The sequence below is a fragment of a genome, unplaced genomic scaffold (genome assembly GCF_019419815.1).
Source record: "Pyrus x bretschneideri cultivar Hongxiangsu unplaced genomic scaffold, Pyrus_bretschneideri_v1 Contig19, whole genome shotgun sequence".
NCBI classification, from domain to species: Eukaryota; Viridiplantae; Streptophyta; class Magnoliopsida; order Rosales; family Rosaceae; genus Pyrus; species Pyrus x bretschneideri.
In genome coordinates, this window is record NW_025999490.1 from 6,633,187 (window position 1) to 6,646,104 (window position 12,918).

At 36.5% G+C, this 12,918-nt stretch overlaps 1 protein-coding gene across 1 annotated transcript; it reads right to left on the minus strand.

Annotated features, from left to right (window-relative positions):
• Positions 1–285: 285 nt before the first annotated feature.
• LOC103948004 (malonyl-CoA decarboxylase, mitochondrial) lies at positions 286–4,150 on the minus strand. Its single transcript, XM_009359027.3, is given in 16 exon segments — positions 286–567; positions 679–764; positions 887–959; positions 1,131–1,259; positions 1,360–1,544; positions 1,783–1,866; positions 2,005–2,082; positions 2,178–2,236; positions 2,449–2,539; positions 2,617–2,723; positions 2,726–2,760; positions 2,956–3,139; positions 3,230–3,356; positions 3,511–3,601; positions 3,712–3,815; positions 3,922–4,150. Coding segments are annotated over 16 exon segments (1,632 nt in total). The 5' UTR covers positions 4,012–4,150; the 3' UTR covers positions 286–458.
• Positions 4,151–12,918: the final 8,768 nt, after the last annotated feature.

Consider the following 12,918-nt stretch of genomic DNA (forward strand, 5'->3'; position numbering starts at 1 on the left):
AAATAAGGTTTTCTTTGTTTTACAGCATCTCTTGAAGATGCTCGCCATTGACCGTCTATGGCAATTTATCCCAAAAAAACAATGAAATTTTCACCATAATAATATATATAATATAAATTATTGGAGAAAACTAACGCTCAAATGCTAATCTAACAAATCTATCATTTGACCAAAAAAAAAAAAAAAAAATTTCAACCCACATATTACTATTACTGAACCGCCCAATCCAAGGGCTAATACCTTGAGCAAGTGCAAAAAACATAACTAGATATATACTTTTTTCAGTTTGGTGGATAACAATTCTTTAGTTTTATTGAGAATCATAACTAAATATGTACATTTGGACATCTGTTTAGAGGGCTTCAGGCCTTACAATCTTCAGAAAACCGGATATTAGACACAAATTTTGTCATGAAAGTGTCAACATTCGAAGAAAACGCGACTAAATCATTATGCCGTCACTCTTGTACACGACTAATTGTCTCAACGTAACGGCGAAGATCACTAGAAGTATGGATAAGCCCTGTACTGAAATATGACTGAGCATAGTCTTCAATTTGCCCCAGTCTGCAACCATGAATCAATGATATCATTCAATAGGTAATGCTTAATCTTTTGAGATGTTCTAATGAAACTGAAATTTATGACCGAAAAAAGTAAAAGGTTGGTTTTAGTTACCTGTAAACATAATTCACCATCATACCTCCACTTTGATGCAGGCCTTTCTCTGACCGGTCCCCCATCCAATTGATTCTTTCGACCATCTAATTTGCAGTAAGAAAACTCAGGCTTAGCATATCAGTGCGTTAAGGAGAAATCGTTTTACTTTGTCCATCAAATTATACAACGAATCTAGTGTTCTGCAAATTTGAGTTAGATGACATACAGCTCCATTCTGTAAGTGAAAATTCGCAACAGAATCCAGAGCTTTTCCTCTCTTTTTCTCTTGGAGAAGGTACCTATAATCAACGGAACTAAAATCTGTTAGTAGCGTTTCACACAGAACAAAGAACACGAGACTGTAAAACTAGTTTGTGTGATATCACGTCATTGCCAATTACATGGTATTCACTTGTAGCTGTTTCATAACAGACCTGTCATCTCCAATTTTACTAGTAATATTAATATACCTGGCACACAGTCGAATTAGAGGGGGTTTTAATACTGAAAGCAATTTATCAGAATTTGTCCACTCATGATTTGGTGAAGTCAGCAAGTTGAACATCACGTCCATGCTATTTTTCCCAGAATTGAATTCCCTGAAAGTGAAAAATGTTATGAAGCATTCTTACTGAAATAGTTATTAAGCATGTTACTCTCTAGATGCTAACATAATGCGCCAATTACAAAATGACTTACGCAGAAGCATCCATAAGTGCTCTTTCCTCTTCTGGTTCAAGAATTTTCTCCGAAAACGTAGAACTGGACCTATCAGAAGCTGGTGAGTGTGGCATTGCTTCACCTTCAGCAAGTTTTGATTGAGAAGCCAGCTTCGATAGGAGCCACTGCATGAAACCTGGGATGGGACTGAGAGTCGCAAAAGTCTAGAATAAACAAACAAAAGGCCATGTGTGAGATAAATCCACGAGCAAGACTTTAGCCAGAGAAAGTATGATTAATATTTTATATCCTCTACTCTACAGTTTCTTTTGATTTCCTGTGAAGCGCACTATACTTTCATTTCTGAAAATTTATTTGAACAAGCTAAAATGTCATATATTTGAATATGACATATATTCAAAGTCACATATTCAAATATCCAAAAGGGATTGAAACACTTACAGAAATATTTGTCATTTCTCTTTTCACAAGTGTGATCACACGTTTAATTAGAAACCTTCCCAGGTTGATCCCTGATAAGCCAGGCTGCAGAAGTTTAAAAGTGTTCAGATCAGGCAATGGTCGCAAAAAAATGAAGTAATAGGTTAATATCCCCTTTCAAAAAAAGGAAAATAGTGAATATGATACTTAAAATTTAAGAATAATATGTAACAATATGCACACCTGAGTTGATGATATGGAGTAAAACAATGCACATGTAGCCTCACATTCTGGAGTAGGAGGGTCATCCCATAAAACTTCCTATCATGAATATATAAAATATATCACCACAAGAAGCACCACAAGAAGAAGAAGAAGAAGAAGAAGTCGTCTAGTAAAGCTTAAAGAAAACTGACCTGTACTGTTTGAGCCACATCCTTCATGAGTGCAACTTCGATGAAAATAAGGGGCTCGCCTGATTAAAGAAGATAGTAACAATATAAAAAACATATACTAGTATGTAGTCCTACCCAATACAACGAACGGCTACATAAGGAAAAATTTATCAACTGAATAAGTAACTGTGATATTACTCTTAGGTAGCATCACGAATTACCAAAAAGACAGACAAAAACCAACAAGAAGTAGATCAATACGTGAATAGATAAAACAACAATAATAGAGTACCAGGTATTGCTGGATGTAAATATCCAAAACAACGGCGACCGACTCCCAGCCTTCTCTTAAGATCTATAAGATTGCTGATTGGATGCACAGCCTATACAATAATATAATAGGAGGGTGTCAAGGCTACACACATAGCATGCCATGTTACAACACAAGACAAATAAATACCTCATATGCCACAATCTTTTCCAGTAAAGAGGCAGGATCGTCCCATGTGATTTGGTGAAGCTCTAAGGCAGCAGGACTAAGCCATGTACTTAGTTTCTCCTTAAGTAGGAGTCCAGTGCTCGCAAAGATGCAGTATTTTCCTCTCTGAAAATATGAAAAGATAACAATTCATAAAATCTTAAAACTCCTTGGGCTCAATTTCATTTCTTAACATTGTAATAGACTAATAGTTGTACGTCATATTCAAATATTTTGGTTCAATTCAATTCAAAACATTGTGTGGGACAGAAAATTAATAAACCAAAAACACATCATGTGGGGCATATGCCATAACCTTACGCGATAATAGATAGAATATCAGCTCGAAGATTGGACAAGAACTTCAACCCGCCAGGATGTGTGTTGAGTCGCTCAAACAGAACTTCGTACATCGGCTTGAGAGCATGTCTCAGATTGCGCTCAATACGGTAGAAAGCAGAAAGAGATGTCTCCTCTTCAGAGCCAGTTGAGGGAGCACTGTCACCTACAGACACACATTGCATCAAACTCACAAAATACAGAGTGCAAATGCAATTTTCGACAATTCTCATAAGATAATCAACACAAGACTTACTTTCAGGGAGCTCAAGTCCCAAATATTGCTTGATCAAATTGCGAACTTGCGTCCTGTTAAGATCATACTCTATGGCAAGTAGTACAAGTAGCTTTCGACGATTTTCGTAAGAGAGGCTAAAATATCCCTACATTATCAACAACAACAACAACAACGAAAGTGAACTTCGCATCCAAAATACAATTAGCCGCCCGTTTGGCAATGCTTTTGCAGAAAACACTTCTGCTCATAAGCTCTTTCAGCAAAAGCGCTTTTTCTAGAAGCATAAAAAAAACAACTACCTCCGAGAAATCGTTCAGTACAGAGTCTAAAATTTCGGTTTTGCTCAGTGAAATCGCCGAGTGCATGGACTCCCGCACAACTTCAAATTCCCTAGAAAAATTCGGAATTTCACAATCGCATTCAAAATATAAAACTTCAAGCTTTTACGGTAACAAAAAAAAAATCGTATAAATTCAATAAAATAAAATAAAATAATAAACCTCTCGGTGTTGGTCGAGGCATTGAGCTTTTCGCTTCCATGCTGCACCAGTCGTCCGCTCGATCGTCCTCCATCGGAATTAGGCAGCGTTTGGTTAACAACGTTCTGTTGCAAAATCACCAGTAAAATTCCATTAACTTTTCTTCGCAATCCAAACGCGGCCTACAAAAAACACGGATTTCGGACAAAATCGAAATGCTTAATCGCTTACGGCGAGAGGAGAGCGGGCGAGGTCTCTGGGATCGGAGCTTGGGCGCTGCATTCTGGTACGCAATAAAATCGCCAAGCCTTTCTTGTTCATGATTTATTCGGATTCTTTTAGGAATTTATAGTAAATTCGGCCACCGCTTACCGAAGGTCGAGTTCTCTCTCGCTGTCTTCGCATTTTTCTATCGCATCTGCCATCTGGTGCCGCCTCATGTTCCACACCCGCCATTGGCAGGTACTTTAGTTGACGACACCTTCAAGGGTACCGGAATCTTTAAAATTACGAAATTGCCAGACTTCTCTTCCGTCGGCATGGGCCAACTCTTGTCCGTTGGATCCGGGTCACCCAAAATTAGAGGCCTCGTTGATTGTAACACTGGGCTGGACCAAGGCTTAATTGGGCTTCAACCCTATAAAAACGGTTTTAATCATTTGAAAAACACTTATAAACAAGCATGTTTTATTAGTTGTTGCAGTTAAAGGAGAATAAGATTATCTTCATCTTTTTTTTTATGACATATTGGAGTGACATGTGAAGGCGGACTAGACTTTGGAGGTCTAAAATCACCACACGCAAAGTGCTACTTTCGGTAAAAAAGATTGCAGAATTAAACTATTGAAATAGCCGATAAACCAATAGTGAGTTCATTGTAATCAATTGTCCTTATTTCCTCCTTCACGTTTTTCTTCTAAATAAAAATATACTTTTAATGACGAATAGTTATTTAGAAACACCATCAACGAAAATCTTTTTAAAGTCGTCAACAATAACTATTTTATACTTTGTCTCTTTGTGAATTTATTTTCAAAAGCATGTGTACAATTGGCAGTATATATAAAGTTGTACATAACTTGGAATAATGGTGGATGATGGTGGTCATGTGGACTAGTGACTAAAGCATATCTTACTCTTTTTGTGGTAAAAAACGCATATCTTACTTGGAATTTAAGAAAATGACAAACAAAGTGGAAGCAATGACAACTGTTGCGGGACTATTCTTTGCTTACTTCGATGTCGATTTGTCATTTAAAGTTGAACACTGTTGCTAAGCTTTTGCTTATGCGGTCTAATTCGGTCCGATTCATTCTTTAAATCATAACTGAACCGAACGTACGCGGTTCAGTTTGAATTTACCGAACGTACACGGTTCAGTTCGGGTTTTATATATATGCCTAGTCGTTAGTCCGCTCATTGTGCAGGACTGTAGTATAATACGTAGAAAGTTACATGAAATTGACATGCAGTGCGCGGGCCATGCTGATTATTGAAGGGAAAGAGTGGCAAGCTTCTGTTCCTATGAATGGCCTTGTTTGGTTTATGGGATGGGGACAAATTCTCACCGGCTTTTTGGGATAACTTTTTCGTGTCATATCTACTGTCACTTTCACATGTCACAACAAAGACGTGTTCTACATAACGTGCGTAGAATTATCAAATAGACGGATCGAATGCTCATTTTCAACCGCACTGATATTATCCTAAATTTGGTAATTATCACTTATACAATCTGTTAGGTGTTGGATTTTATCACAAAATATCTCAGTATTAGTTGAAGTAGGGGTTAAAATATTTAAACTTTTCTTTTCTCATTGTTACGATCAATGTAGAACATTCAACAACTTGTTTTTTATTTCTTGACTAATAGCCATTGTAGCATATTTTTATTATTTCTCGTTTGAAAGTATTTTTAGAATGATTGAATGTGTTTTTAATGAAAATATTTTTAGAATTAATTTTTAATAAAAACGAAAATAAATTCTGAAAAAACATTCAAATATTTTTAAAACTTAAAAATATTTTTTCTAAAAGAAATTTTAATCGTTTTATAAGCACTTATAAGCGACGGAACAGCTTTTTTATTCTTAAGTGGGGAACAACTGCAGCGTGACTTAAAATGCAGAACAGTATATTGGAATTATTAAAGGAAAGAGATTATCCAGATCTCTTTCACTAAAGTCACCGAATCAAGTGATCTGGCTCTTTGAAATTTTATCCAACAATTAAAAATTATTATAAATTTTAAAGAATCAAAATAGGTGGACCGTTGGATTAAAATTCAAATATCCGAATCACTTAATCCGATGATTTTTGTAAAAAAGATATAGAGAGGATCTTTTTCCATTATTATATATACGACTGTGGTGATTCTTATATGTATGTACAAGATTGAGTACTGTTAACGAATTGTTGAAATTAATATAAATCTAGTTAACAGAAAGTGATTGATTTATAACATAAAATATTATGAAGACTAGATCATGGGATCTTACCGTCCATCTGATTTTTTAGAAAGATAAGTTGATGATTTTGTCACAATAGTATATCTTTTTTAAATCTTGAAAGACATTTAGCTTCCTCTAGTTATCAACGTGTGATTCGTCAATGCTAAAAATTAAACTCATAATATATCGTGTAAAATACAAGCCTATAATTCATCTTCAATCACAAACCACCTAGTGGTTCGGTTCATCTGAATATGGAAAGATTGAGAAAAAGTTCTTTATTCTGTTAACCTAATTATGAAATCAAAAAGCAAAAATTTCAGGCAGTCAACGAGGAAGTGTGCTTCCTCTGGTCTATTCCTTTCGTTTCAAGTAACTATAACACCGACACATTAGTTTCCAAAAAAATAAAAATAAATAAATAACACCGACACATTGTGTTGTGAATTTTGTTATATTATAATTTACATATATAACAATGTCATTCGTTGTAATATATATAACACATAAATTAATAGGAATTTTAACGAAAAGCTCACGGTACTATTTACTTTAACGAAAAACCACATTTTTACACTAAAAAGTCAATCATAGTACTATTCAATTTATCCTTTATTTTATCCTTATCATTAAAACTTAAAGTTTTTAAGTCATTTTTATTAATTTTTCTTAAATTAATTATATCGTATTTAAGTATGTGTCGATCTCTCTATTTGGTGTGTAATCAACGGCTAATATGACATTGCAAAGTGCAAACAACTACTTTAATAAGCTTATGAACGAACAAATGAATAATTGTTAAACAACATGATGCGGTGTCTCTAATTATTTTATGGACACTGTTGAAGGAATCTAAAGGCGATCACGGGCAATTCATTGCCTTCCCATTCATGGAATAAAATTGGATTTTAACAAAAGTACTCAATATTTACATATTGAAATTAGAAATACTCGCATTTTTAAATTGAACCAAACGTACTCACTTTGACAATCACCACAGTGTGACCTAGTAGTTAGAGACGAATTTCAAACTCGTATTCAACACGACATATTCTGAGTTCTATTTCTGGTGCTGGTGAATCACACGATAGGTGGTCATGAGAGGCTAAAACGCCTATGTGAGTTTTCTCAACCTTTTTTTAAAATAAATAAATAAATACTCACTTTGACATACCATTTTACAAATTTCCCCTTCATTCATTTTAACTAGGAAATCAAATGTTTATTAATCGGGTAGAGAAATTGAATCAAGATGAAGATGACATGAAACTCATCGAATGGAGAATAGCTTTTGAACGATGGGAAGCATGGCACCTTACAAGTCCAAATATTAATCGTCCCAAACCCATGTAATTTTATTGAAGTTGTGCAGGATGGCCTCTCTTAGGGGTATGTTGTCACATCCTGGCCCAGGGAGATCATTTTTCGGGCCCGCTCCACCACTGTAATACGATATTGTCCACTTTGGATCCCAACCACGCCCTCACGATTTTGTTTATGGGAACTCACACGAGAACTTCCCAATGGGTCACCCATCCTAGGAGTGCTCTCGTGCGCTACTCGCTTAACTTCTGAGTTCTCATAGAACCCGAAGCCAGTGAGCTTCCAAAATGCCTCGTGCTAGGTAGGGATGAGAATATATATATATATATATATATAAGGATCACTCCTCTAGGCGATGTGGGATGTCACATATGTGGTGGTAATTTAAAAAAAAAAAAATTGGTATCATGATTTTGAGTTCAACCTTTTTTTAATTTATTGGTTAAACGATAGATTTGTTAGATTAGGAAACCGACAAAGTTCTACTTGTTGGGTTCGACCTTAATGAATTTTGTGCTTTTGTTTTAAAATGAAATGATTAAAAATATAGAGTTTAATGTTATATTATTTTAGTATCTTTAACTTTTAAGTGATGCTCCCTATTGTTTAATGATGATAATTTGTGGCTTAATTGATGGCCAAAGAAAAATAATGTTCGCAGCAACGTTTATTTAGGGTCACTTCAAAAAGTAGTAAAATTACTGTACAAATTAACTTTTCTAAAACGAATAAAAATCATAAATATTTGAAATTGGACTTTCTTTTCATGATTAGCAAGTCCACTTTATTTTCAATTAATGTTAGCTTTCTCGTGATTCGCATAATAATGCTGCCAAGGCCGATTTTTGTAAAGATCGAAGATTTTTGACATTTTTACGACAAATATATATATATATATATATATGTATATATGTATATATAGATATATTGACATTCTGGAGTAACTTCAAAAAATCATGTGTTTCATATGTTGGGTGTATGTGTTATTTTCAACAAATTTTAAAATTTAAGTTTATTTAACAATAATAAATAAGATAGTGAGTAGAGGTGGGCAAACTGTACAGGACCCACGAGGCGGGGTGGGGCAGGTTGGGGCGGGGCCTAACTTGGTAAAGACTAAAACGAGGTGGGGCGGGGCAAGGAGAGGGTATTTACAGGGCAGGGCAGTTCCATAATCTTAGAATCAAGGGGCCCCGACCAACCTGTTTCTACCATACAATTAATGGACAAGGTAATTATTCGTTCAATCCCCTTCCCCCCACTCCTATACTCCCCCAACTTTCTTTCTCTGTTTCTAAACTTTCTAGTTCGCTTCTCCTTCCCACCCTTGGAATTGACCACGTCGACATCATAGCAGCCACCAGACGAGTCACGACATCACCTCACCATTGTGATCAGAGAAGACGGTGGCTGCAAGGCTTCAAATCGGAGAAGCCAGTGGGTTCAACGATTTATATGATTGTTTTTCTTTGAAAACTGTTTTGGGATTTAGTAGGAGATATTGGAGGTTTTGGGATTTGAAAACATTTTATATGATTCGGTTAACTTGTATGCATGTCAACCCTTTTTAGGCAAGTATGTGACATCCCGTCCCGGAATTATCGGAAACGTACGTGTGAAAAGACTGTTTTGCCCCTAGTTTGTTTTCGTTATGTTTTTGGTTGTTTTGTGTGGTGTTGGCCAGAGTTGGACCACACACACACACTGTCGATTTCCCTCTCCCTCTGTCTTTTCCCTGTCTCTCTCCCCCGAGCTCCCTTCTTTCTTTCTTCTTCTTCCTTCGAGTGTACGAACAAACCCAAAACCCACCAAATCTTTGCAGATCGAGGGAACCAAGTACACCATCAAGTTCGTGAGGCTGAGAGGAGTCCAGTGGTGCCATTTTCAGGTAAGAACCTCAACGTTTTCACGTCGATTTCACGAACTCCGTTTTGAGCACTATTCATGCAAACTTATTCTAGCTTGTTTCTGGACTTTTGGAGCTCTTAGATGTCCTTGTGAGGTTCCCAGGAGCTTGAGAGTGCATCGTTGGACGAGGTTGGACGTAGGGATAGCCTGGTTCGAGTTTGGCTGGCTATGGAGTTTTTGTACAGGTAAAACCTTATAGTTTTAGGCCTTAAAACTTGTTTGGACGTGTTCTACTAGCTTAGGGCTTCAATTTGGTGCAAGAAATGTGAAAAACGGTTGAAAAACGAGCGAGAAAACCCAAGTTGCAGGTTTTCCGGCGACGGCGTCGGAGCCTCGCCGGAGAAGGTGACGGAATATTCCGTCAGGATTCTGACGGAATATTCCTGATGCCGTTAACGGAATCTGTCAGTTTTGACGGAATATTCCTAACGGCGTCAGTTGACGCCGTCAGTGTGCGCCACACGTGCCTGCGCGTGGCCGACGCGTGTGGCCGTGCCTTGGCCGGCGCGTGGCGGCGCGTGCGGCGGAGGAAAATTTTTCTAAAAATATGGTTGTGATCCTGAGGTTGTGTAGAGCACGTTGGTATATTCATTTGTCCATTTTGAGCAATGTATGAGAAGTTATTTTGAGCGGAAGGTTATGTGCTTTAAAATTAACGTTTTTATAGTTAATTCGCATATAGGTGATTCCTATCCCGAGGACGAGCGTGCACACTCGAGGCAGGGGGGCTACGACCCTTCCACATACCAATGAGTGGGTTTTTGGTTTTCCGTATATACCTATATACATTTACATTCCCAGAAATTGTTTAAAAAAGGTTATTTGTTTTATGCCATGCACCATATCCTTATTGTTTATGCATTGTCATATGCATTAGTAGTGGCATACATATACATATTTATATTTGGTGCTGTGGAGGCGCAGGTAAGTGCCAGGTAAGCGTTATTTAACCTTTGCATTAATTAGTGATTCGAAGTGTTTAGAGAGCTCATAACCTGCACCCCCGGTGTTAGTGCTCCCGCCCTGAGTAGGGCATAGTCCTTCACGTGTCGTTCACCTCCCGCACCACACGCTCAGCTTGGATCCAAGTTAGGTGCACAGTCTTGTCATACAGACCACTGTAGGTGGTTCCGACTCGTAGGTGACCCGCGATTATTCGCACAGCCTTCACGTGATCGTAGCATTAGAGCGTTTATATGTATTACACCCAGGCTTGTCGTACAGACCACTATTGGTGGTTCCGACTTGTGAGCAGGTTTAGTTGTTGAGATTGAGATTTGAGCTCTAGATTCAACCGTACAGGTCACTTTAGGTGACTCCGGCTGCCAGTGATAAGTTTTGACACGGTTTATACCTGAGCACTTGCATATTATTATGAGGCCTTGAGCATGATGGTATACCCTTGAGCATATTTGGCATATTTATACCTACGTATATATGTTTATTTTCTGGGAAGTATACAGGTTTTACGGCGAGGGGTTAGAATGTATTTTATGAAATGGTTTTCAAAGAATTTGTTTTTGCCCACTCACGCTTTTGTTTTGCGCCCCTCCAGGTTCTAGTAGCTTAGCGGGTTCGGTGGTTTTCCCAAGGGACGTCCCGGCATTTCTGACAGACACTCACCGATGTAGGGTCACCTTCATAGGTTCTTCAATTCTTGTTGCAAATTATCCTAATGTTACTGTTTTTTATTTGAACATCTGGGTTATCAGCCAAAGAAGATGAACGACAGGCTGACAAAAAAATATATATGTAAAATTGGACCCATGGACCTGCTCGGAATCAGCTCATTTCAAACGGCGCCGGTTAGGTTCGGTTCCAAATTTAGAAATGGCATTACTTGATCCGGCCCGCCCCATTACATTTTTAAACGGGTCCAGTCCGATTTTTTCAAATTTAGGCTCAGCCCATGCCCACCCCTAATAGTGAGCATTACAACAATTGAAAGTGATGAGTAAAAATGCGCTCTACAAAATTAGCACCAACACACTCATGCATACAAAAAATATGGATTTATATCATCACACAAATTTATGAGTAAGACCTACTTCAACCCTTAGAGTAAAACTCAAATTTTAGGTTATAAACTTACCTCAACTTGCTCCAACATTTGGGACAAATATAAGTTAAAACTCAAAACTTATTTATGGGCCAAATTTAGTCCAGGATTCCCCTTGAATTAGTGGGGTTGGCCCACCATATGTGTATATTTTTTCAGTTTTATATTTATAAACTCATTGAATCCAACGGTTAAAATCTAATTTGATGAAATTCAACGGTAAAAAAATAAATATCTAATGGTCCAAATTTAAATCCAACGGCTAAATCAATAAAAAAAATTATTTTTATGTGTTTCATATTTTTTCATAGTGTTTCACAAGTTTCATGGTGTCGGTTAGTGATTTTTCAATATTTGTCGGAATCTAAATATGTTTAAGTTAAAATATTCATAAAATTAAATTAGTATAATCTACATATTTTTTTTTTAAAGTTACTTTAAGAAAAAAAAAAACTTAAATTCATTTTTTAATAATCTGGGACTAAAATTTTAACCCAGGAGGATTAGAGTAAAAAAACTGTAATGGGTTCAAACCTAAAATTTAAAACCTAAATTTTTTGGACTAAAAATTTTAAATTTGAACCCAAGAGTTATGACATAAGTGAACTCCTTCGTGAAAATTATATACACATCATCAAGTGGATGACATTAAACAAAATTTTTTTTAGCCATAAATGAATGGTGGCGTTGAAATGGAGAAAATTTTCGGCATTTGTGCCAGGTGGCGTTTCCACCAATGAGAATTTGACAATTATATATTTTTTAATTAACTAAAATTAGGTGTTAAATTCTCACAGATAAGAAACATCATCTGACATGGTCATGACGAGTTGGTGACGATTAAAATATAATTTTTTAAACAAGTTAAAATGAGATCAGGTGAAGAAAAGATCATTAATATAATATTTTGTTTCAATTGATAGATTTTGATTTGTCCTTGTAATATTGTTAAAGGTACTTATCATGGTTTTCTAGGTTTAAATACATATTATTCCGTGCATTTACTAAGCACAATCTCTCCCTCTGCGGCTTGCACTCATTGCGTCAAAAGTATTTCGACCACTACCCAACTAGACGAGTTAACATCAACATCGGAGTTGAACATACCATCAAGGAGAACCGCTTTTATTAAGTGCATTCGATGCGGTGTTTTGTGTTAATAATATATAAAAATAAACTAAATGACATTGAAATTTGAATCATTATCATGGGCATCATGGTGACGATATTTATGTGCTATGTAAGTTGATCGTCTATTAAAGGAGCATATTTTGAGTGGGGCGGTCCGACGACGCCATTCATGCGATTGTTATGATGAGATATTATGCATTTGAGTATTTGCTGATTTTATTTGCTTTCATCCTATTGTAATGTCCCATTTTATTGTGGGAGTAGTCACACATATGACGTGATTAGACTATCTCAATTGAGATTTTTATTTTCCATCGGAGGACTTATTTATAATTGGACAAATTCATGAGATTCGCC